Source organism: Chionomys nivalis, chromosome 6 (genome assembly GCF_950005125.1).
Source record: "Chionomys nivalis chromosome 6, mChiNiv1.1, whole genome shotgun sequence".
Taxonomy (NCBI): Eukaryota; Metazoa; Chordata; class Mammalia; order Rodentia; family Cricetidae; genus Chionomys; species Chionomys nivalis.
The window spans coordinates 36,359,970-36,385,429 of record NC_080091.1 but is presented as its reverse complement, the minus strand read 5'-3'; the positions used below and the strand labels follow the sequence as shown (position 1 = coordinate 36,385,429).

Genomic DNA, 25,460 nt, shown 5'->3' with positions numbered 1-25,460 from the left:
GAGGGCAGCAGGCACAGAGGAGGAGCAGTGCCTGTCTTTAGGTAGCTCAGTAGGTGACAGTTCCTATTGGCAAGTGTCTTCATACAGCAAGCATTGATCGTGTTAGATGTTTCATCTCCCACAGTTGATCCATTGTGCAGGAGTCTGTGTTTGTGTTCAGAGATTGACTAGCCTTTCCCAGTAGTCATTTATGTTCCTCCCTAAAACTTAGTAGAAGCCGGGCGGTGGTGGCGCATGCCTTTAATCCCAGCACTTGGGAGGCAGAGGCAGGTGAATCTCTGTGAGTTTGAGACCAGCCTGGTCTACAAGAGCTAGTTCCAGGACAGGCTCCAAAACCACAGAGAAACCCTGTCTCCGAAAAACCAAAAAAAAAAGTAGAGTGGCCTATATTTGGGTCACAAGGGAAAATATGGAAGAATACATGAGCCTTTAATCCCAGCACTCGGGAGGCAGAGGCAGGCGGATCTCTGTGAGTTCGAGACCAGCCTGGTCTACAAGAACTAGTTCCAGGACAGGCTCCAAAACCACAAAGAAACACTGCCTCGAAAAACCAAAAAAAAAAAAAAAAAAAGGAATCCATGAAAGGCTTCCTCATGGGCTTTTCATCTACTGGAAGGGCAGCAGAGGGCAGCAGTATGTGTGGAATGTTTCCTCCCAGGGAGCCTGATCAAGACAGGGCACCTAAAGTGCCTAAGAGGGTCACACTCCAGTATTTCAGGACTCTAGAAGGAAAGCAGGGTTTGAGCATAAACTATATCGTTTGTATGTAGTCTAGTCATAGTCGGCCATCTTTATCATTGAATGAACAGAATGTTTCTAAAGTCTGAGTTCATACATGTCAGGTCTAACACCATTGATTCAGGCCTGGGGTGACAATTGTTCCTGCACAGTTCATTCTCATTTCAGGGTTAGGAAACAAAGGCTGAGGTCATACACTGGGTTAGAACCCTGGCCTGCTGCCCCTGCTATCCATGTGAACTTCTTTCCCTTCCTGAGATGGGACCCAGCAGGCTGTAGCCAGGCAGAACTACTGCCTGTGATCCTCAGTCATGGTGATGGTTCTGCCTCCCTGAACACCAAGCTCTACCTCTAGCCCAGGAATTCCCAGCAGATGTCGAATGGCTTCCTCGTGGGCCTCATGGCTTCTTTTTTGTTCTCTGGGCATCCCTCCCCACCACCAGGCCAGAAATCTTGAAGCATGAAATGAAGGTTTTCTTTGTGAAGTACAATGACCCCATCTACGTGAAGCTGGAGAAACTGGACATTATGATCCGTCTGGCCTCCCAAGCCAACATCGCCCAGGCAAGCAGAGAATGGTGATATGGGCACAAGCTTTGGTGTCAGACAAACTCCTAGGTGTCTCTAGGTCATGCTCACTGGTGACATTTTATCTCGTGGAGAGTCATGGGTGCTAGAGGTCTGTAAGCAAGGAAAAACAGTTAACACTTTTATTATTAGAGAAATGTTCTCAAGCTATGCACAAAGGTTCCCTCCTGAAGTCCCAGGTACTCGGGTGGCTGACACAGGAGTCATCTGTCCTGAGATTGAGACTACCTTGGGAAACATAATTAGACTTCCTATATGCACAAAACATTCTCCTTATTCTCTCTATCATTACCTCACATTTATTCACTAAAAAGTGATATTTAGGCACCTAGGGGTATGGTTCAGTTGGTAAAGCACTTACTAGAGGCAATCATGAAGACCTGAAATTGATATCCAGAACCTATGTTTAAAAAGCTGTGTGTGGCTGCTGACAGCCCTATTCTTTAAGAAAAAAAAAAAAAAGCTATGTGTGGGACCTGAAGAGATGGCTCCAGGGTAAAGAGCTCTTGCTACTTTTTCAAAGGACATGGGTTTCGTTTTCAGCACCCACCTTAAACACCTCACAACTGCCTGTAACTCCAGTTTTAGGGTATATAACACCTTCTTCTGTCCTCTGGGCATCTACCTCCCACCCCACATCACAAACACACACTGAATTTGGTGATGTGCCTTTGTAATCCCAGCACTGGAAAGGTGGAGACAGGCAGATCACTGGGACTGCCTAGCTAGCCAGCCTAGCCTCACTGGCAAAGCCCAGGCCAGTGAGAGGCCCTGTCTCAAAACAAAAACAAAAGTAGATTGATCCTGAGAGATGACACCCAAGGTAGTCCCCTGGTCTCCACATGTGCACACATATGTATAAGCGTACTCGTGCCCACACCCCCAAAATCAGTATTGAGACTAGGAGTGTAGGTTTGTGGTTATCTACTTAGCACACACACAAAATGAGGTATTGGATATAGTAGTTGTCAGTTTTAAGCAAGGGTTGTTGAGCCTTGCTACATAGTTATCCTCTACCTTCCTTTTGAGGAACCTGATGACATTCTCCTGGGCCGTCCATTGTAAACAGACAGCAGAGTCCCATCCCCTTGGGATTTTGTGCATGCCTGTTACCCAAGCGTTCTAACAGGTTGTTCCATCAGATCTCTCCAATCCGTTTCTGTTTGGACCACAGGTATTGGCGGAACTCAAAGAGTATGCTACAGAAGTAGATGTGGATTTTGTACGGAAGGCAGTGCGTGCCATCGGTCGCTGTGCCATCAAGGTGGAGGTGAATAGGTTCTGGGATTCATTCCTAGTCAGGGAGGGAGAAAATAACCTGTGCTATGATAATTTATTCCCTTCCACTCTGCCTGGGGAACTATTCCTTGATGTTGACCTGGACTCAATGGATTTGTTCATGGCTTAAGGATTCTGGGATAGCTAGTTACATCCACTCAGGACCCTTGAGGCATTTTAAGCTGTTTTCCCCTTGATGTTTATTATGGCCCCTCCTGAACTATCTGCACCATTGGGCTATTAAAAGATTAGGTACAGAAACTTTGTGGGTTTAGTCATAGCAGCCAATTTTATAGAACAAACCAGAGATATGGGGCCAGATAGGAACACTCAAGCCTTGGACTTTGCTTGGAGGAACTCCCAGTGACCTCACACTGTCAAGAGCTACGCCTCTGACGGTCTTGTGTTCTCATTCTGTCTGTATGCCCTTGTTCCCTGCCTCCCCATTATCAAGGGAGAATGATCTGTTCTCATGCTGTCATAAGGAAGGGGGGCAGGTGACTGAAGCTGCTTGACCCCGGTAGTATCATTAGCCCAATTGGAAACTGCAGAGACCTTGCCTACACTGTCTCTTCTTCCTATACAGCAATCTGCAGAGCGCTGTGTGAGCACATTGCTTGATCTCATCCAGACCAAGGTCAACTATGTGGTCCAGGAAGCCATTGTGGTCATTAAGGACATCTTCCGCAAGTACCCCAACAAGTACGTGCTCACCCCTCATGGTAAGAGGGCAGCCTGGCTTCCCCTTCCTCTTTGCCTTTTCCATTTCACAGGCAGCTTTCTCTGAAGAAACTTATTGTTTTTCTTCTTTACCCAAGCTGGCCCTCTGGGCCAAAATAAGAGCAGCTAAACTCCAGCAGCTAAAACATCCCCTCTCTTCACCGCCTCTCCAGGTCTGGGCAGCTGCCTATCTGACTTGGCCCCTAACCCTCCAACACACACATTGGCCAGACTTCCTTGGTGCTCACCTGCCGGCTCAATCCTGCTTTCCCAGGTATGAGAGTGTGATAGCCACGCTGTGCGAGAACCTGGACTCCCTGGATGAGCCCGAGGCCCGTGCTGCTATGATCTGGATAGTAGGCGAGTATGCTGAGCGGATTGACAATGCAGATGAGCTGCTGGAGAGCTTCTTGGAAGGCTTCCATGACGAGAGCACCCAGGTGAGCCTTCACATCACTATTGCCTGCCTTACTCCTATACCCTTCCCTTCCCTCTTCATACTGCATTGCTGATGTGAATAGACATTAATTGACAAGCTATGTGTGGTCACTTTTTCTCCCCCACAGCAGTGCCTCAGAGGAAACAGGACAGTCTGTGGGAGGTGGTCAGAAGTTTCTGGCTTTGTTTTAATTTCATATTTGTCTGTGGTAGTACATTGACATGGTTCAAAATAGAAGTACTACAGGGACTATAATGAAAGTTCTTCCTCTAACTGCTTTCCTGGCCATACTTAGTTTCTTGGTGATATTGTAGAAATGTACCAGTACATATGCATGCAGGCATGCATATTTATTTGAGCCAGTTCTTAGTGTTTGTTCTTAGCATTTGTGTTCCATAACCACCACAATTTCTGATAAGTACTGAGCTAGCACTTCCAGGAGAGATATAAAGTTAGATCCTATGATGTCTAGACACATTTTTATCAGTTGGTACCTTGGTTGTAACCTTTACCATTGATTCATTAGCATTGAACTCAGTGGCCAACAACACTGACTTGTGCCTGACTGAAGTTTATCTAGCATACATGTTTCTCCACAGAGAACATTCCACCCTTCCAGACAAGTACTACAGTACCACACTTAGGGGCCATTTTAAATGAGGAAAAGGATACTTTTTTTGCAGAATGAGAGCGGAAAGGAAAGGTAGAGCCTGCCTTGCCTTGTCCAGCCTCAGCTTGGAAGTATGCATCAGGTGATTCCATTGCTCAACCTGTATCTGTAGATGACCATACAAGCCCTGTGAATATTGATTTTCAGGTGCAGCAAGAGGCAGATTTACAAGCACGGAAGCAGGGTGTGACAGGGTATGTTCCCAGCATTTGTGAGGCAGAGTTTATCAGATTCATCCTTAGCTATGTAGAGAGTTTGAGTTCAGCCTGGACTGATGGCTCAGTGGGTAAAGCACCTACCACCAAGCTTAACAACTTGAGTTCAGTCATAGGGAACTGTCTGGTGGTAAGAGAGAACCAACTCCTGCAAGTTGCCCTCCAGTCTTCTCATGTCTCATAGCATGCCACCCACACATACACATGAATAAATAATAAACAGTTGTAGTAAAAAAAAATGAAGCCAAATGTTTACAAGTGTAGGATTGCAAACAATGGAGAAGCAGTGTGTGTGTGTCTCTGTGTGTGTGTGTGTGTTTTCTTCTCACTTTAATGCTATAGTACTCCACTACACAGCTTCAGATTGCTTAGAACCTTGCCTTCTCCCCTTAGGATATATCTGAAGGCACGTCTTTGTTAATGTATGCTTTATTTAAGCCCATTGGACATTCATGTGTCTAGTCTGTTCTTGTGAGCAGGCTGCTGTGGCTAGGCAGCATGCATAGAATTGTGAATATTTCACCTTAAGCAGGTAGTTTGGAGAGAAGGGATTGTACACTTGAGATCTGGGTAGCTCTTGCCTGATTTCATTTGGTAGAAAGGTTGTCCTGGTTTGACCTCCCATCTCAGATGGTACTGTCCTGCCTCTTGTACTTGATTTGGACAGCTCAGAATGTAATGGATGTAATTTTGTCTGCGTCTCTTCATCACTGTTCCTTTTGCTGTGAACTAGGAAATGTCTTCTGACCAGTGCAGGCAGTGTAACCTAGTGAGTCCAAGCATGGGCAATAGAATCAGAAACCCCAGAACCCATACCCTTCATCTGCCTCACCCTTGCTTAAGGATTTTATGCTCATTTTTAACGTATGTCTAGCTCATAATTAGGTACTCATCAGTGTAGTATTGATTCTGACCTGGGTAAGAACTTGATTCAAAAGTGAAGTGGCCCAGAATGAAGCAGGGCCTGCTAGTTCCTGTAGCTGACACATCTGAGTGGCACACTCCCTCTCCACTTTCTCCTTTCTCGTTGTGGTGTTGGGGCTGTCTCTGCCACCCTCAATGATTTCTGCCTTGGCCGCAGTCCCACAGCAGTTGAGGCTCCCATGGAAAGAGACCTTAGCAGTCTGACAAAAGTCCCAAAATCTCTTTGTTTTGTGGAGTCATTTACCAAGACTGGTGGGCCAGTTGTTCATCTTCGCCTGTATGGGTTGAAAGAGACAGAATGGCAGTTCTCTGAAGGAAAGCCAGCAGCGTGGGCACCAGGCGAACAAGAACAGATGTCCGTGGCAGAATCCTAGCAGTGATTCTCAGTCCCACTCGCCCTCCTGCTGCCACCGCCTCCCTCTGTGTAGCTTCACTTTTAACATCAGCCGCTCATCTGGCTCCTAAGAAGCCAAGCATCGCCTGTACTGTTTCTGCCCTGTGGAGGATTGCCTTGGGGGGTGCAGTGTAAGCTGCCAAGTATTTGGATAAGTCTTGTAGCCTCTTCCTCCCCAGGAATAAGCCTGCTAAAGATCCAGGGATTAGGTAAGTCAGAAGAAAAAGCTGAGTCAGGAATCTATCTATAGGGAAGAGACCTGAAATTCTGAACTCAAGTTTTCTAAGTTCCTTAAATTTAGGTGGTGCACCTTCAGTCCCAGCACAACTTCACCAGGGGGTATTTACACTGGTTGTCTGCTTGACTCTTGCAGTTAACCATATGAGTTATACCCATTTTACAGATGAGGAAACCAACTCAGGTAACCCTGGTGATTGTGGGGAAGTGATGGAGTCAGACTTCAGATGAGGTGTAATCTTATTCTAGCTCCAAATCAAGTTCAAGTGCTCACAAGACACTAACTCCCACCTGAAATGGGCCACGCTTTCTTTTTCTTTCTTTCCCTCTCTCTCTTTCCCTCTCTCTCTCTCTTTCTGGTTTTTCAAGGCATAATTTCTCAGTGTATTTCTGACTGTCCTGAAACTCAGTCTGTAAATCAGGCTCTATCTGTAGCTGTAGATCAGATAGATTGCCTCTATCTCCCGAGTGCTGGGATTAAAGGCGTGTGCCACCACCACCACCTCCCCTTCCTCTCTTTCTTCCTCTGGAAGAGAAGCCAGTGCTCTTAAACACTGAGCCATCTCTCCAGCCCCTTCTTTGTGCTTTCTTAAGGGTCCTTTTGCAACAGGGTTTCCATACATCTTGGGCTGACCTCCCACTTGCTAAGTAGCTGAGAATGACCTTGAATTCCTGGTCACCAGTACTGGGATTGCAGTTATGAACTACCACCCTCTGACCAAAGGTGAACAGCTAGAGCCAGATGTGGAAGCTGGGCTTACTCCTGCCTTGGATTTCTTTTTTTGTTTGTTTGTTTGGTTGGTTGGTGTTTTTTTTTTTTTTTTAAGACAGGATTTCTTCTCAGTGTAGCTTTGGCTGTCCTGGAACTTGCTGTGTAGACCAGGCTGACCTCGAACTCCTAGAGCTTCGCCTGCCTCTGCCTACTAAGTGCTGGGATTAAAAGTGTGTGCCACCTGCCTTGGATTTCTTAAGTGCCTCCCGTTCTCTAGCAGTATAGGGTCACACAGTGAGCTAGACAGACCCTATCCCCACCCATCAAAAGCTCATGATCACTCTGTGTTGGTAAATGGCTTTAATCTCAGCACTTGGGAGACAGAGGCAAGTGGATCACTGTGAATTCCAAGCTACCCTGGTCTACATAGTGAGATCCAGGACAGCCAGAGCTGCATAATGAGACCTGAGTTTAAAAACAAAAAAGAAAAAGCTTATAGCTATAGGGCAGCCAGATAGCTGACACTGGTGAGGGAATCGAGGAAACTATGGGAGTATGGGGCTTGGGTCCTCGTGAAGACTGAGGAGCGCCAGCAAAGCTGAGGGTATCCTGACGAAATGAGATGGAGGGGTCTGGAGTGCTTCCTACCTTCTGATAGGCACGCAGTCCCTCGGTGGCAGGCTAGCTGTGTGGGGCCCTGCAGGCCTGACCTCTGGATCTCTGTGGTCCCATCAACACCTTTAAGGAGCATACTAGTCACACGTTGCTTATTGAAGCTCTGAATCTCTTTTGGAGCTACAGATTGAAAGCTCTGATGGGTATCTAGCAGCCCAGCTGAGCCCTACCTGCCAGATAGTATAATGCCCAGCTCCAAGTTCCTGAGAAGCAGGCCCACCAAGCGTTGTTGTTGTGCACCCCACCCTCCTTGCCTTGTCTCCTGCAGGTCCAGCTACAGCTACTGACAGCCATTGTGAAGCTCTTTCTGAAGAAGCCAACAGAGACTCAGGAGCTGGTGCAGCAGGTCCTCAGTTTGGCCACTCAGGTAGTGCCCCACCTCCCTGCTGCTCCTCACATTGCATCAAAAAAAAAAAAAAAAAAAAAAAAAAAGCTTTATTCCTGGGAGGGAGCCAGTCTCTAACCCCACCCTCAAGGGTAGCATCTCTGGGAATTGATGCCAGAGTAGCCTGAGACCCCTGACTTCTGGGAGTCAGAGTTACAGAGATCCACATGGGGTGGTATCACCAGGGAAAACTGAAGAGAGGGGGTATGTAGGAACCAAAAGGTTTGCTGGAAGGTTCACTGAAAGGTAGGGCATTTGGAGATCTGAACTAGGAAACCAAGGAGACAGGCTGAAAGTTGAGGGCTAGGATATGTCCCTTAAAGTGGCTTAGAAGCAAGCCTTTCAGAATTGTTGGTTGAGAGAGGTATGGTGATATGCGTTTTTACACTGCTTTTGGGAGACAAAGGTAGGCAGATCTTTGTGAGTTCAGGCCTGGTCTACATAGTGAGTTCCAGAACAGCCTGGGCTACACAGAGAAACCCTCTCTCAAAAAATAAAACAAAAGAAAAAAATAAATCAAAAACACAATTGTTAGATGCTAAGGCTGGTCTATGGGAGGGCCCCCTTCTTCTCATCTGGGAAGGAGTTACACAGGCTTCTCCAACTCCACCCAACAAGGACTCAGACAACCCAGACCTTCGGGACCGTGGCTACATCTACTGGCGCCTGCTCTCCACCGACCCTGTAGCTGCCAAAGAGGTGGTGCTGGCTGAGAAGCCCCTCATCTCAGAGGAGACGGACCTTATTGAGCCTACACTGCTAGATGAACTCATCTGCTACATTGGCACACTAGCTTCTGTCTACCACAAGCCACCCAACGCCTTTGTGGAGGGCGGCCGAGGAGTGGTGCATAAGAGCCTGCCACCCCGCACTGCCTCGTGAGTACAGCTGGCCAACATGCATGAAAGCCTTAGAAAGTGGTCCCTGGAAAGGCCTTAGTTTAAGCAAACTCAGATTCTAGCCACCTTCTGCCAATGCTGAACTATATACTAGGTGTCCACTGAATGACCCCATTTAATCCTCTTAAGTTGAGACAAAGTGTCCATTTAATAGGTGAGGATAGGGGCTGGAGAGATGGCTCAGTGGTTAAGAGCATTGCCTGCTCTTCCAAAGGACCTGAGTTCAATTCCCAACAACCACATGGTGGCTCACAACCATCTGTAATGGGGTCTGGTGCCCTCTTCTGGCCTGCAGGCATACACATGGAAAGAATATTGTATCCATAATAAATAAATAAATATTTAAAAAAAAATAGGTGAGGATAATGGCTATGGAGAGTGGACAGTCCAGGACCCCACGGCTAGCAGAGCTGACTTCTAGTTCCAAAAGCCTGTTCCCACCACCTCTGTTGCTCTCAGGGGCCTGGCATCTAGTTTCCTTTTAGCATGAGCCAGAATATGCACAGCTGGTTCACCATATAGAGAGCTTCAAGGTAAGTGGGCTAGGGAGGCAGAGACAAGTCACAGAAGCCACCCCATCCCCACCCCCCTTGGACAGTGAGGAGATAGTGTCTGACTTAGGAAAGGATTTTGGAGACCAACATCTCTTTACCTTTCCTGGGACACTGATACCTCCACTTTATCTGACCCCCCTCTGTGCCCAACAGGAGCGAGAGCACAGAGAGCCCTGAGACAGCCCCTGCTGGAGCACCTTCTGGTGATCAGCCTGATGTCATCCCTGCCCAGGGTGACCTGTTAGGTGACCTCCTCAACTTGGACCTTGGGCCTCCAGTGAGTGGCCCACCGTTGGCCGCTTCCTCAGTGCAGATGGGAGCTGTGGACCTTCTTGGTGGTGGCCTCGACAGCTTGGTATGTCCTAGCCCCCAGGTGATGTTACTAATGATCTTCAGATGAGCAGGCTTTGATGCCCCTCTGTGCTATCATCAGCCAAGAGAGGCTGTGTCGAATGCTCATGCTGCCCTAGTGGTGATTGGGCAGCTCCGTGCTCAGTCACCTGCATCCTGTTAGGATGTCCCTAGCTTTGAGGACCTAGGCTAACACAAGCTAGGGAGAACAGCCTAGCCAGACCTCCATGCAAGGTCAGGGCTAGAACCATCTTTTGCTCTGTGATGAACTGGAAAGATGGCTTAGTGATTAAGAGCACTGGTTGCTCTTCCAGAAGACCCAGGTTCAATTCCCAGAATCCTCATGGCAGCTCACAACTGTCTGTAACTCCAGTTCCAGGGCATCTGACACCCTTACACAGACATACATGCAAGCAAAACACCAAATAAAATATTAAAAGAAAGAAAGTCAGGCCCAGGGTCTCTCTGCCCTTCCTCAGGCACCTAATGGTGCCAGGCAGAGGCAGCTTCTGAACCTTTTCCTTGGTGTCAGTAGTCTGGTCACGAGAGGTCCTTAGGACAAAGGAAAATAAAAATTGTGGCATAGGGTGTGTGGGTGCCAGGCTAAAGCCATGAGGAAGAGTAGTATCCCTCAAAGGGTCAGGACTCTGGGCCTCAGAACATACTTATCCCGACTAGAACCACAGTTAACTAACCTCTCTCTTTTGTCTCATGTTCTTTCCTGACCTTTCTTTCTGCATGTCGCTGCCTGTCTCTTCACCCTGCCTGCTTCTGCTTGGAGATGGGGGATGAGCCTGAAGGGGTACGGTTCAACCCTGTCACCAGTTCATCTGTGCTAAGCCTCGCCGGTGGTCCAGTGCCCTCAGCCACTCCATGACAGTGATGCCTTGTCATCCTAAGGACTGCTAGCCCTCAGCCCATGTACTCTCCTAAAGGAGAGCCCCTCTATGCTTAGCTTACTCCTACTAGCAGTGAACATTGACTCCCCCTTTTATGGGTTGAGTCTTCTCCCAGAGGTCACTCCTTGAGACTCAAGGCTTGTGGGACTCAGGAGTGCTCACCCTCTCTTCTCCGCCTACCTTACTTTGTCTTGTTTTTGCAACTTAAAGTTGATGTGGAGGTGGTCCTGTTCCTACCCCCACTGCTTTCTAAAGAGCAGGTGACTGCTCCTCATGGGCCCCTAATGTCCCTGCATGTCTCATGCATGTCTCTGCTCTCTTTGCCAGATTGGAGACACCAACTTTGGGGCACCTCCAGCAGCAGTGACAACAGCAGCAGCACCAGCCAGACTTGGAGCACCCATCAGCAGTGGCTTAAGTGACCTCTTTGACCTGACCAGTGGCGTGGGCACCCTTTCAGGATCCTATGTAGCTCCCAAAGCAGTAAGTCCCTCCGGCAGGAACTGAGAAGGGGAACTGAACTGGGATTGGTAAGGCCTCCCACAGCCCGGGGGTTGGGCTATGAGGCTGTTACCAGTCTTTCATTCTTACTGTGCTCTAGCCATGGCCTCACGTTCTGACAGCTCTGCTTTGGCCTGTCTAGGACAGCAATGCCTTGTCCAGTTGACAGTCAGATTTGTTGAGCAAAGATGGGGAGTGCACCTGTGAGAAAGCCTGGAGAGGAGGGAATACCTGGTCTTGTCAGAGTACCAGTTCTCTGTACTGTTAGATTCAATGTCTTGGACACAGAACTTCTTGTCTCTAAAGGGAACTGATGGTTCTACACAGGATAGAAATTGAAATGGAAATTAAAAAATAACTACATGTCTCCATCAGTATATGAAGAAGACAAAAGGAAGGAAATCTGCCCTAGAAGACATGCCAGTGTGTTGTCATTGTGACATGACAGGCATGGGTAGCATTAGTAGTTTAGCATGATGGCGTGGCTGGTGGCACTTTTTTTTTTTTTAAGTTTTTCGAGACAGGGTTTCTCTGTGGTTTTGGAGCCTGTCCTGGAACTAGCTCTTGTAGACCAGGCTGGTCTCGAACTCACAGAGATCCACCTGCCTCTGCCTCCCGAGTGCTGGGATTAAAGGCGTGCGCCACCACCGCCCGTCCTGGCACTCTTAATTTCTGAACAGGCAACTGACTCTAAAGTTCTTAACGGAAGAGGTGCCAGGTGTTCTGATGTAAACCTACAATTGCAGCACTTGGGAAGTAGAGGCAGGAGGATCAGGAATTCAGTGTCACCAGGCATAGTGGCACATGCCTTTAATTCCAGCACTTTGGTGGCAGAGACAGGCATATCCCTGTGAGTGCCAGACCACCTAGGACTATATCGTGAGGCCCTGTTTAAAAGAAAAAGAAACACACAAAACAGGCTTGGGAACTTCTGTTTATTTCTATGTATGTGAAGTATGCAGAGAACTCTCCAAGGATGTGGAAGAGTTGGAGTTGTCCCACGGCAGAATGTTCCAGTCCCTAAAACATAGTACCTCACCCACCTAACCTCTTCATGCTTCCTGGATCATGGCCCACAGCACCCAGTGTGCTCCTGAGGGTATCATCACCCACCAAGACATTTTGCTAGACTAGAGAGTTTTGAGGTAGAAAGCTAAGCCAGACTAAGTCTTGCTCATGATACAGGCTCAGTGATAGCCATTGGAGAGTCCTAAACTGAATGATGAAATGGTTTGATTTGAGCTTTGGCCCTAAGGAAGGCATGAGTGGAGTCGCACAGAGCCCAAAGGAGATTATGGGGTGTTCCTCTGAGCCTAGACAACAACAGCAGTTTTGGGAGCACACAGACTGTAACATGAGGACTTTCTCAGCAGTAGGAGTAGTAGGATATTGAAGGGGCTAGGGCTGCTCTGATGTGTCTCGTCCCCCCTTGTCCAGCAAGGATGATGCGACCACCGGAGCTCTTCTCACTGCAGTTTTATTTCAGGACCTTTTGACAATTGTAAAATCTCTCTCTCTCCTCTCTCTCCTTTCCTCTCTCCTTCCTCTCTCCCTGGGCAAACCTCTCCCAGCCCTTAAGTAGGCATGGGCTACCAATCCTGGATTGCCAGGTGGGCACTGCTCATAGGTCCACGCATATGCAAGCAGCTGACAATCATTGCGTGATAATAGCATAAGTCAGGCTTTAGCCATAGGAGTTGATTATCACAGAGAGCACTCGCTTTCGGGATCGTGGAGGGCGGGAGCCAGCACCATCAGGTGCGACTCCACGCAGCTCTCTACACGGCTCTCTACAGTTCCCCCTTTTTGTTTTGAAAAGCAACAGGTAAGAGTAGAGGTCGGATCTCTGTTAAAAATGGAACATGTACTAGTGTCTGTCCAGGTGTCATCCACCCAGAGAACACTAGACCTGTCCGGTGTCTTTTTACAGAGGTGGGAGCTAGACACCCACCCACATGCAATCAGACTTGCTCTTCTTGAGGCTGATGTATGCTTACCTCAAGTGCAGTGCGCAAGCCTCGCATCCTGTGCTCGCTTCTATCTCTTTTAAGGTAGATAGCCAAACTTGGGGAGACTGTCCTGCTTCAATGGCCTGCTTCAAAGGCCTGAATTATCATAACTGCATTGCGATGCTGTGAAACCCTTATGTGACAAATGCACCACAGGCATACCAGGGAGGCAAGCACCATTAAGCCTGTTAGGGCTCCTACTCCCGCCCACTCCTTCAGATGATCCATGGAGTGATCCAGGAGGATAGTCCTTCTGCCAGGCTGGTATCCATGCGTGTGGAGTTCACAGTTGCAATCGTCATCCAAAGCTTTTCCAGTTGTTTTCGAATTCACCAGACCAATTACCTAAAAGATATCTAGACAATTCTTTAGACAGATTAGCTGCATGGGTTAATGTTTCATACTGAATGCTGGTCACACACAGCCCTGGATGGATAGAAATGTCTGACAGACTAGGGTATGGACTTGCCTCTCAACATACCCCAGCTGCCATACCCCCGTGGCACATTCATTCTTGTCAGCTGAGTGCATGGATGACACCTTCTCCTCGTGCACCTCTTTGGCTTCCCTAGCAGCTCAGCTGATCCTGCTTCTGCTAAGTGACCATATGCTGTATTCTCATGGGTTGTCTGATCTTACACAGGATTTAAAGATAAACGCCCATGACAACAGGTGTTGAGATTGCCAGCAGTAGGGTTCCTAATCACCATTAGACCAACCTCCCATTTGGGCTATGGTATTCTACCAACCCTTTGGCTAAAACAGTACACACAGGTACCTGCTCTTACAATAGGGCAGTCTCTTGATTTAAATTCGCTCTGTCGCAGACTCTTCAGCGGCGTGCAGAGCCTAACACTGCCATTGCCTTTTCCTTGCCCTGCAGCTATGCTGTGTTCTCGGGCAGCCCTGTGGGGTCTGTGCTCCAGCTTGTCTCAGCTCCAGCACTTGTTGTTGCGTTTGCTGATACTCTTAGCACTGCTGTGGCATCCGCCAGGCTAGGCACCAACTGCTGAGGCAATGTGCCTTCCACCACAGCCACCTAGCAAAGCTCTGCTCCAGCTGCCTTTCTGCCCCAGCTGCATTCGTTCTGGGTCCAGACTGGTGCATGGAGTGGAGCGGAACTCAGGGAAGCAGGCTTGCTGCTCTGAAAGAATCCCGCTTAAATTATCTTATAGGGAATTTGGACGTTGTCAATCTCTGGCTACTTCCTGCTGAGCGGGGACGTTGCATTCTTAAGGGTATTTACTGCAATTTACTGCCATTTTCCAGCCGCGCTCGGACGCAGGTCACGGCAGCGACTGGGGAGAGGCGGAGACTCTACCTCCCCACCAAGCTGGAAGGTGGAGGTGTGGCAGCACAGAACAGCCCTGGTTGTGCTGCGCTTCTATGCCCTGAGGCACACGCTGGGAGTGGCCTAGCGTTCTGGCCTTGTTGGTCCTCAAGGCAGGTCCTGGGTGTTTGCAGCTTCGCAGACCCTCAGCGCTGCTTGGCCTTGGAGCCACAGCTGCTCACTCCACTGCAAACTCAGGAGGTCTCGGTAATTCAAACCACATGAATCTAACTCTCTTCCTTAGCGTACCTTGTTCTGCAGCAAAATTCAGATCTCTACCAAGCTTGTCCCAGGATGACACGTTAAGATTGCCAGAGACGGCAAACCAAGGAGCAATTGTGTCACGTTTAGTCAAAAACCTTTCCAATGCGCTCCTTAACAGCTCATTAAGAGCCAGAAAAATCAGGTGTGATGTTGAAGCGCCCATTCTAAAATCCCATTCTTTTATTTTCATTTTAAACCGTCCACTTTGGTTGTGGCTCTCACTTTGATCCGTCTGCTATAGTCGCAGCTCTCATTACCCCCACTCTCCCTTCTACCGGCGAGAGCGGAAAACCCGCTTTTTTCGCGGATCCCCAGTCTTTACCTGAGGATTATCCGGTGCACCCCCTGACTGCAGCAAGTTCTGGGCTCCACGGAGAGAGGTTTGGAGGATCCCCGTACGGGCCACCAACTGTCGCGTCCCCCCTTGTCCAGCAAGGATGATGCGACCACCGGAGCTCTTCTCACTGCAGTTTTATTTCAGGACCTTTTGACAATTGTAAAATCTCTCTCTCTCCTTCCTCTCTCCCTGGGCAAACCTCTCCCAGCCCTTAAGTAGGCATGGGCTACCAATCCTGGATTGCCAGGTGGGCACTGCTCATAGGTCCACGCATATGCAAGCAGCTGACAATCATTGCGTGATAATAGCATAAGTCAGGCTTTAGCCATAGGAGTTGATTATCACAGAGAGCACTCGCTTTCGGGATCATGGAGGGCGGGAGCCAGCACCATCAGGTGCGACTCCACGCAGCTCTCTACAAGGCTCTCTACACTGATGTGAGCAGCCGTGTAATAGGTCCTGAGATGGAGCCGTTGGAGGGTCAGTGAAAACAACTAAGTTTAGCCTGTAAGTGTTTGTGCCTGAGAACACAGTGGGGGTCATGTTAACCTGTGTCAGAGAAGCTCCACAAAGACATATATGGCCTAATCCTTTAACAACACAGGTCAGAGGCCATATCTGCTGAACCTTCCTTTTCTGAGGTTCCCACCTCGAGAGCTTCAAGGCCCACCCATAGAGGTCTTTGGTGAGGAGGGTGTAAGCAGCACCTGTGCTTCCCTGACCTGGCCTCGTCTACAGAAGTGACGGCCAGGGCCCCAGGCAGGCCTCTCACAGCCTCAGCCGAGAAGTCCACATGACAGCAGCTCTGCCGCCTGCAGTTGCAGGCTTGATGCCAGGCACGCACCAGCCTTCTACAGCAGCAGCCCACTGGGTCCTCCTACAGCCATATGTTACTGTTATTCATTTTATGGTTGAGAAACTTGAGTGTTTGCCTGTGGCCACATAGCTGGTAAGTGACAGAATCTGGCATTAAATGCGGGGCAGTGACACTGTAACCTTATCTTCAACTTCTCTGTCACTGTGCTACAAAGTGAGAACATTTGTATGCCTTCCCTTTTTGAGCCAGGGTCTCATTATGAAGTCCCATGCTGGCCTTGATCTTGTGGCAGTTCTCCTGTCTCGGTCTCAAGAGGGCTAGGATTGTAGGATTGTAGACATGAGCTACCATGCCTAGCTATATATTCTCTAAGGTCACAAGTCACAGTCAGCAGGACCAGAGAATACAGAATACCACATTTAGTTGCCTGCTACACAGATTGTTGCCACCAAGCGCCAGGCCAAACCATACCCATTAAAAGCCTAACAATAGCCATTCATGGGAGGTAGAGGCAAGAAGATCAGGAGTTCAAGGCCAGCCTCAGCTATGTGAAATCAAAAACAAACAAACCTGCTCACTGGGGCCAGTGAGATTGCTCAGAGGGTAAAATTGCCTACCACCAAGCCTGGTGACTTGAGTTCAGTCTCTGGGCCCCACCTGGCAGAAGGAAAGAACTAACTTTTACAAGTTCTCCTTTGACCTCCACATGCATGCACATCACGCCATCTGTGCATATACACACACATGAAATAAATATCAAGAAAACTATTTTTTAAAAAATTGATCAAAGCCAGGTAGCGGTGGTGGTGGGGCACATGTTTAATCCCAGCTCTCAGGAGGCAGAGGCAGGCAGATCTCTGAGCTCAAGGACAGCCAGGACTATTTAGTGAAACCCTGTCTCCCCCAAAAAATAAAAAAACAAAAATAAATAAATAAGAATTGATTGGTAGGGTGGCTGGAGAGATGGCTCAGAGGAATAGAGCACTGGCTGCTCTTCCAGAGGTCCTGAGTTCAATTCCCAGCAACCACATGGTGGCTCACAACCATCTGTAATATGATCTGGTGTCCTCTTCTGTACTGCAAGATACATGAAGGAAGAAACCTATATACATAATAAATAAAAATCTTTAAAAAAAAAAAGAATTGATTGGTAGGACATAGTGTAGCAGGCCTTTTCTTTTGGGCCATCAACCAGCTCCCAAATCATGACACAGAGATTTCTTATTAGTTATGAATGTTTGGCCTTACATTTGTCCCACTAGCTCTTATAACTTAACCTGTTTCTCTTTATCTACGCTTTTGCCTTGGGACTCTTTACTTTTCTTTCCTTCTGCATATCTTTTTGATTTTCGAGACAGGGTTTCTTTGGAGTTTTTGGTGCCTGTCCTGGAACTAGCTCTTGTAGACCAGGCTGGCCTCGAACTCACGGAGATTCTCCTGCCTCTGCTTCCCGAGTGCTGGGATTAAAGGCATGCGCCGCCACTGCCCTGCTCCTTCTGCATATCTTCATTTCACTGCTACTCATGGCTGGCTGGCAGCTGCCTGGCTTCTGGCCCCGAGTGTGTCCCTCTCTTTCTCATTCTTCTCTCCTCTCTTTTGCCTAGATTTCTCCTCCTGCTTAATCTGTCTGCCCGCCAGGCCCACCTATCCCTCTCCTGCCTAGCTATTGGTTATTCAGCTTTTTAATAGACCAATCAGGTGTCTTAGGCTGGTAAGGTGAAACAAATACAACACATCTTTACATAATTAAACACACATCCTTACATCATTGAGCAAATGCAGCATAAACAAATGTAACACATCTTTACATAGTTAAAGTAATTTCCACAACAGCATAGTGGTACCCATCTCTAATCCCAGCATTAAAAGGCAAGAAGATCTCAAAATAAAAGCTACTGATGTCACAGGACAGAGTCCTGCAATCTGGTACTCGCTGGATACTCAGCAATCAAAAATGAGAAGCATGAGCTGGCTAGTCTTCCACATGTGTAAAGGTTTTTTGGGTTTTTGTTTGTTTGTTTGTTTTTGTTTTTTGGGTTTTTTTTTTTTAAGACAGGGTTTCTCTGTGTACCCCTGGTTGTCCTGAACCTCACTCTGTAGTCCAGGTTGACCTCAAACTCACTGAGATCTACCTGTCTCTGCCTCCCGAGTGCTGGAATTAATGGCATGAGCCACCCGGTTATTTTTTTATTTTTTGTTTTTTGAGACAGGGTTTCTCTGTGCAGCCCTGGCTGTCCTGGAACTCACTCTGTAAACCCGGTTGGCCTCAGCCTCTAGAGTTCCACCTGCCTCTGCCTCCTAAGTGTTGGGATTAAAGGCGTGCACCACTACGTAGCTGTATGTGTATATCGATTTTAACTGATGACATCACTGCTAGTCAGGTAGAGATGATGTACCTGCTCACACTTAGCGCTGGTGATAGGAGTTGAGAGGGCTGGGTTAGAAGTCAGGCAGGCTCCTGGACAAAGAGTGCTTGCCACAGGACAGGACTTCCATCTCCTTAGTCACTGCTCCCTTCACAAACAGTAGCAGGTGGTCTGTACTTCCTTTATAACACTATTGCTGCTGGGCTTGTTTGTCCTTGTACAAGACCCCCACACACACACCTTTCGTAGATAAGTGTGTGCCCTACACACGGAGCTCCTGTATATGAAAACTTCAGGTTGGTCCTGCATGGATTAGCTTCTTTGAGGGATTCAGCCAGCCAGTGAGATTTAATTCTGTTAGACTTTCTCAAGACTCTGAGTCCACATTGACGAGGACCAATTCTGCAAGCACAAGAGGCCTGCTGATACAGAGTAACAGTGCCTGGGCTGTGGGCGCCAAGCCTAGGGTAGGCTTCACAGCTTTCTGAGTGCTCTTACACCTCACGCCTTGGCTGGGGACTCAGTGCTGATGGTTTCTGTCCCAGGGGACACAAGGTGCTCAGAGCCTGCCAGGTGAGGTGGGGACAGAGAAGTGCTTTCCAATGGACAGCAAGTGAGACGTCTTGGGGAGGAGGAACAAGATAAGCCTGGAAGAGGAACCCAGACTATGAATACCAGTGCAAGGTGGGAAAGGGTTTTCCAGGGGTTCCTGACCATGTTTGCATTTTACAAGATAATTCCAGCTGCTGTGAAAAAGAGGAAAGAGATCTGGGCAGCCACCTGGGTGAAACTATGGTACCTTGAGAAGTGGAAGCTCCGAGGGCAGATGTAGCTATGCATCTATAGCCTGAGGGCCATGTACACTGGGGCAGTGTGGAAGCTGTCTGCTAGAACTGTAGCCTTCTGTTATCAAGGGGCCTGAGCGGCCCCTGCACATCCGAAGGACACTCGTGGTTGTCCTTCACAGGCAGGGTTGATTCCTGCCATTTACTTGGTAAGTGCCCCGTACACAGCAGCACCACACTAGGCTCTGAGACAGGTGTAGACAGAGCAGCAAAGCCCTTTCCTTAAAGAGCTCCTTGCGAGCAGTGGGGGAGGTCCTGATGCAGACATTCCACTCCTGAGCCTGCTAAGGACACCCAGGACACTGGCGGGCCAGAGCTTCATTGGTGCTACCTGTGATCCAGCCAGTTTTTTTCAGTGGAAGACCAGCCATATCTCCTGCATGAAAGGACAGTCTGTAACAGCCACGTAGAGGTCAGGCTGTGGCCAGGATCCAGAATGCTGTTGGATACTCAGCTCTGACCTTGGCTTGTCATGGCACTGGCAAGGCTCACCTGTCTCCTCATCTTTCTTCAGTCTTTCTTGGTATTGCCTTTTATTACCTCTGAAGATGTCCTGCCTGTCCTCCACTACTCTGATACATAGCTGTGCTATGGTGCTGGCCCTGGGTGGGATACAGGACTAGCTTATTTATCATCACATATTTATGGTGATGGAGGCAGGTTGATCAGAAGGTCCTTAGGAAGGAGAGAAAGGGTCTCAGAGGCCAGCTATGATTTTGGGGTGGGGAAGAGTCACACGGCCTCTCCCATCTTCTTCCCTACAGGTCTGGCTGCCTGCCATGAAGGCCAAGGGCCTGGAGATCTCCGGCACCTTCACCCGTCAGGTTGGCTCCATCTCCATGGACCTGCAGCTGACTAACAAGGCCCTGCAGGTCATGACAGATTTTGCCATCCAGTTCAATCGTAACAGGTGAGCCCCTGCCCAAACTCAGCAGTCACTTTCCAAAGCACCAGACGGAGTAGAAAGGTCATCTCCCCTAACTTACTCTCCTCCACTGCCCAAAGAACAGTTTTGTGTCAGAAATCACAGCTCCAAGCTAGCATCCCACGACTGGAAGCGCCCTGTATCTCCCACCTGCCTCTCCTCCCAGGCCTGAGTCACTTTTGTGTGAGGGAGCAATTCTGAGAAAGTGGGTGGGTAGTGGGCCTGCCAGGCAGTCAGCCACCCCTGAAAGCGAAAGATCAGATAAAGACTCTGGGTGCTCCTGGCTCCTCGTTGCCCTCTGTCCCCCATACTTCTGTGCTGTGTGTTGGTGAGAAAACATGCCTTCTAGCACTGTGAGCCGCCAAGGTCAGGCTCTCGGAACCTTGGCAGCCCCTCTTGATCCCTCTTCCTGAATCACTCCAGTGATGAGCAAACTGAGCCTCTAAGAAGTTGACTGAAGGGGCAGCTCTGCCTCTTTCCCTCACGGGACTCTAGAGGCTGTAGGTGCATGACTGCTGATAAACCCTCTGCATCGAACACTTCCTTTTATGCCATGGCCATGGGCTATAGAGTGATGGTCTCCATAGAGCTGCCTGATAGTCCAGCAGGGCAGACTCCTCCTTATGCCCCAGGTCACAGAGCTGACATCGGAGTCACTCCCACAGAGCCTGGAGTACAGAGCCACCACACAGGTCTGCGTTCCCTCTGGATTCTAGGCAAGCCTGAGTAGAGAGGATAGTGTAATTTCTCAGCAGTGCATTCACCACATAGGAGCCGAGAGATGGGTGTGAGCCAGTCCTTCATTTAGGTTCAGTGTCCTCATCAGGAAGAAGGAATTGGGACTTTGCCAGTATAGAAATTGGCCTATTGCCATATGTTGCCCTGGACATGCTGAGTGCTCCCCTCCGTACCACTGTGACTTGCCCCAGAAGTTTGTGCGCTATTGAAGCAATCTTCCTAGTTCATTCACAGAGACAGGCTGGGCTTTCCTGAACCTGTGGCAGTTGTGTAGCATGGCCATTTCTAGGTCAGATAGTGAAATCTGGTCGTTGCTGGGGGTGGTCAGATCCCTCTTAAGTTAGGAGTCTTAGTAATAAATACCTAGGCTGTCAAGAGTTTTCCATCAAGAAGCGGGAAGTCCAGGCCACTGGTATTGTGTAAGATCCTTAAGGAAGGGGTAGGGATATGTCACCTTGACCTATCAGGATCCAGCACAGAGAGAAATGACAGCAGAGATTACCCTGCCTTAACCAGACTAGGGTGTGTAGTACTAACCCCAGATTCTTACCTCCTGTCCACATGGCCAGTGGACAAGGGGTGATCATGAGCTTGGGAAAAGCTTACTTGATGAAGGAGCTCTTTGCCCATCACCTCTCTCCCCACTCCAGAGCCAACCTATTCCATGTCAGCACCCGCTCCCCTACCACCCCTGTGGGGGCTTCTCTCTTCCTTCAGCTTTGGCTTGGCTCCTGCTGCACCACTCCAAGTACACGCCCCACTCAGTCCCAACCAGACTGTGGAGCTCTCCCTGCCTCTCAACACAGTGGGCTCAGTCATGAAGATGGAGCCTCTGAACAACCTTCAGGTGTGTCCCCGCAGGGCCAGCACCCTGCTTCTGCTCAGTTAGGTCCTGGGATGGTTGCTAGCCATATCTGTAAAAGGCCTGATAGAGAATTGTGCTCTTGGACGCAGATGGAACCTGGGCTAGGGGACAAAGGGCATGGCTACAAGGGATGGTTCTATGAGAAAGCCTGTTAGGACACCCTACTTGGGGCCTCAGAGGTGGTATAAGCCCAGGAATCAGGGTATCAAGCCTTGGGGACTGACTGGGGACCCTCATGCCTAGGTGGCTGTGAAGAACAACATTGATGTCTTCTACTTCAGCACCTTGTACCCACTGCATGTCCTCTTTGTGGAGGATGGGAAGATGGGTGAGTTGGAAAGGGCCCTGGGGATTTGTGCAAAGGACTGCAGCCAGGGAACCTGGGAAGGCTAGTGCTTGCAATAAGGATTAACAAGACAGCTTTGCCTTGATGGTGGACTCTTCAGCAGATCCTAGGGGCCCCGTCTCTGACTTACAGGTGGCCTGTGCCACCTCACTTGTGAGCCCTGCTGCTCATCTTTCAGCTTGTCCCATGGGCTGCAGAGAACCAGGTCGGTCAGCATACCTGGTGTCTATCTCCTCAGTGCTGAGGCCAGAACCCTAAGAATTAAGACTGCAGGGAAGGCCAGCCTGGGCTGTGTGGCACCTCCTCATCCTTGCCACAGAGCCATGTCTAAAGAGTAGGCTGCACAGAGGGGGAAGAAGATGCGGTTAGATGTAGGGTAAGGGAGAGGAGAGGCAGGAAGCAGAAGGCATTCGAGAACAGGCCTGTGTCCTTTGAGCTGAAGCATATAGAACTGTGGAGGAGCCAGTGCCTTCACTCAGCTTCCAGGTGACACGTTGGAGACCAGACCCATTTCCTATCATGTGATGCTGGGGCCACAGTTTATCAGGGTCCATCTCTCACCCTACCCTCCTCCCCTGCAGACCGGCAGATGTTCCTGGCCACATGGAAAGACATTCCCAATGAGAATGAAGCACAGTTCCAAATCAGAGACTGCCCACTCAACACAGGTGAGGCCTCCCCTGCCCCCCTCATTCCAGTCATCCTCTCCCCTGTACCCACTGAGTGTGGGCCTCCCATGGCCATCTGATCCTGCAGAGGCTGCAAGCAACAAGCTGCAAAGCAGTAACATCTTCACCGTGGCCAAGAGGAATGTGGAGGGCCAGGACATGCTCTACCAGTCTCTGAAGTTGACCAACGGCATCTGGGTGCTGGCAGAGCTACGCATCCAACCAGGCAACCCCAACTTCACGGTGAGAGCCCCTGGACCTCCCTACCCTGGCAGTGATGGGCGTCACTGTGCCAAGGTCTTTTTGAGTCTGCTGTGAAAGTTGGTTCTTTGAACTTGCCCTGCTGCCGTATGGGTGCCTGAGTGCCTGGCGAGGGCACACTGATTCTCAGCAGCTCATACTTCTGACCTTAAGTCAAAGCTCTCAGAGGACACCTTCAGGGTGGTCTGGGTATTCTGTAAACCCCACTGCTGTTCCCAGGCCCAGAGTCAAGGCTTTGCTTCCCCCAGGCAGCCTTGCCTGGTAGGTGTGGCCCTGTAGACACTACCTCCCAATCTTGGTGACCTTGGTGCTGGTGCGTGGGCTGTGACCTTAGCTGAGGTGGTGGTAATTTACATCTTCCTCTTGATTGCTGCATGTCCACCTTCTCTGCTGGTGCCATGGTACAGGACTTGGAGGTTAGCAGATTGCTTCTCTCTTCTTCTGCCCCACCTCCATCCTTCCTAGCAATATTGCGCATGCCTCATCTCCTGGTCTGACTCCAGTACATTCTGCTTCCCTCTGTAACTTGGCCTTGCTTAAACATAATGCTATGCTCCCAAGGCCCAGCAGATGTGCATGGTGGCCACCGATACCGGGACTTTCCAACCACTTCCATGTGCATGGCATGTGGAGCCCTTTAAAGGAGACCCACGGACCCCTCTGTGGCTACTGCTGCTGAATTACAGAATTCTACTTGCCACTCCTTCCTAATTGCAGCCTCAGACAGATCTGATGCTCTCAAGTGGAAGGGTGGGCTGGCTGGCTTCCATCCCCTCTGCCCAGAGTCTCAAGACTAAGACCTCAACCAGTACTGAGGTGCTTTTGCATAAACCTGCTTCCTGTGCAGGAGCCAGAGCAAGCCCCACACACCTTGCAGTCCCCAGCAGAGACCTGCTCTCTGTTAACCCTGCCCACCAGGATTGCCTGTCAGAATCGCTTCTGATCTAGACCTCCAGTGGTTGGAGGTCCAGAATGGGGGGTGGGATCTGGGTACTCCCGACAGCTCGTGAATCATGCCTGACAGTGGCTCTGGTGGCAGAACTGACAGCAGGTGTGGAGGCTGCAAGTATATTTGGTTCCCACCCAGCTGACTGTGATGGCCACCCCCTCTGCCTTAGCTCACATCTGTCTTGCTCTGAGCTGCCACCCTGCCATGCATGCACACACATACACAAGCTCACTTTTCCATCTGGTGCCCGTTCTCTCTCCCATCCTTTTACTGAAGAGCCCCAGGAATAAGTTCTCTCCCTGCCCTCCTTTTTCTGCAGCTGTCCTTGAAGTGCCGAGCTCCAGAGGTGTCCCAGCATGTGTACCAGGCCTACGAGACTATCCTCAAGAACTGAAGTCCCTCCAGCATCCACCCCAGCCTTCTGCCAGCCCTATCGTGGAGCCCTTGTGGGTGGCAGTACCTCCTCCTTTCTTTGGGGAAAGGCCAGGTGGGCTCCTGACCACTCAGGAGGCTTCTCTGATCCTGAGGGCCCAGAGTAGGGCCCTGCCCCCTCCTGGAGTGAGGTCTCTGTGAATCTCCAGTGGCTGGTTTCCATTGCTGCTGATGTGGGATCAAAGGGAACGGAGCCAGCACAGCAGCAGAAGCTAGACAGGAGGCCACAGGGTGCTCTTCCTTCTCCCTTTGCCTGGGGGTGAGCATGGAACTCCCCTTGGAGTCCCAGCTCATGATCCCTGCCCTGTCTCCCCACTGAACCTGTTCTGGGTAGAGTCTGGGTGCCAATATTATTGCTCTGTCACAGCCTTGGGACTCTGGTGGGGCCAGATGTGGTGATGGGCAGAGATGGGCCCAGAGGAGTAGCCTGGGCCAACACCATCCACCCCATGCACACCAGCTGGTGCTCTGTAACTGCCTGCGTGGTCCAGAGCCGTCTGGAGTTCTGTTCCCTCATGCCCTGGAGGATGGTCACTGCCTACAAAACATTCCTTGGTGTCCCCTCTGTGAGTCCAGGGCTCTTAGAACAGAAAAAGGGCGAAAGGTGGAACAAGTGGCAGTGGAAATGCTTCCAGTGTGGGGCTCCCGTGGGTTGTCTGGCACCCCAGTCTCAGCGTGTCTAACAGTGGTAGGTTTTCCTGTCACTGCTGTTTGATAATAAAGATTCTGCTTTTGGCAGTCATGCACACTTCTTTCCCTCCACAAAGAAAGACCAGCTTGAGAAACTGCTTCTGGGTGGCTGGGGATAGCGTCTGACCCCTGCAGTAATTATATCTAATACGTATAAATAGAAACTATATATTGTATGTTTACTCTTATTTTCAAAGAGAGAAAACGAATAAAATTGATGACATCAAGTGTGTCCCTGGCCAGTATGTCAGGTCATAAGGCTCTTCTGGGCAAGAGTCCTGGGCTGAAGCCATACACCTGACTGTGGTCCCTGCCCTAATTCTCCTTCCCTTCATTCTACCCTCCTGTGGCCTGCTGGTGACCCTGCCACCTTCCTGCCATGATGCTAAGTCCTGCCTAGCTAATGCTGGAGACTTTGTGTATGCTTTATTCCAGGAAA

General features: G+C 49.6%; 1 protein-coding gene and 1 non-coding gene across 5 annotated transcripts in view; both read left to right on the top strand.

The window, feature by feature from the left end:
* The window catches only part of Ap1b1 (adaptor related protein complex 1 subunit beta 1), a 104,798-nt gene extending 79,560 nt beyond the window's left edge, over positions 1-25,238 (top strand). For 3 of the 4 annotated variants that reach the window (XM_057773114.1, XM_057773113.1, XM_057773115.1), the window contains exons 8-22: positions 1,182-1,302; positions 2,501-2,596; positions 3,191-3,306; positions 3,599-3,764; positions 7,859-7,957; positions 8,594-8,853; positions 9,582-9,783; positions 10,561-10,581; positions 11,006-11,161; positions 19,912-20,057; positions 21,528-21,657; positions 21,919-22,003; positions 22,603-22,689; positions 22,778-22,932; positions 24,219-25,238. In XM_057773114.1, coding sequence (XP_057629097.1) covers positions 1,182-1,302; positions 2,501-2,596; positions 3,191-3,306; positions 3,599-3,764; positions 7,859-7,957; positions 8,594-8,853; positions 9,582-9,783; positions 10,561-10,581; positions 11,006-11,161; positions 19,912-20,057; positions 21,528-21,657; positions 21,919-22,003; positions 22,603-22,689; positions 22,778-22,932; positions 24,219-24,293 — 1,915 coding nt within the window. In that variant the 3' untranslated portion in view covers positions 24,294-25,238. The remainder of the gene's footprint in view (positions 1-1,181; positions 1,303-2,500; positions 2,597-3,190; positions 3,307-3,598; positions 3,765-7,858; positions 7,958-8,593; positions 8,854-9,581; positions 9,784-10,560; positions 10,582-11,005; positions 11,162-19,911; positions 20,058-21,527; positions 21,658-21,918; positions 22,004-22,602; positions 22,690-22,777; positions 22,933-24,218) is intronic. The other variant, XM_057773116.1, reaches the window with a different exon arrangement.
* On the top strand, positions 20,452-20,545 carry LOC130876653 (small nucleolar RNA SNORD125). The gene has a single exon (XR_009057312.1). It is a non-coding gene; the product is annotated as a small nucleolar RNA SNORD125 (small nucleolar RNA).
* Positions 25,239-25,460: the final 222 nt, after the last annotated feature.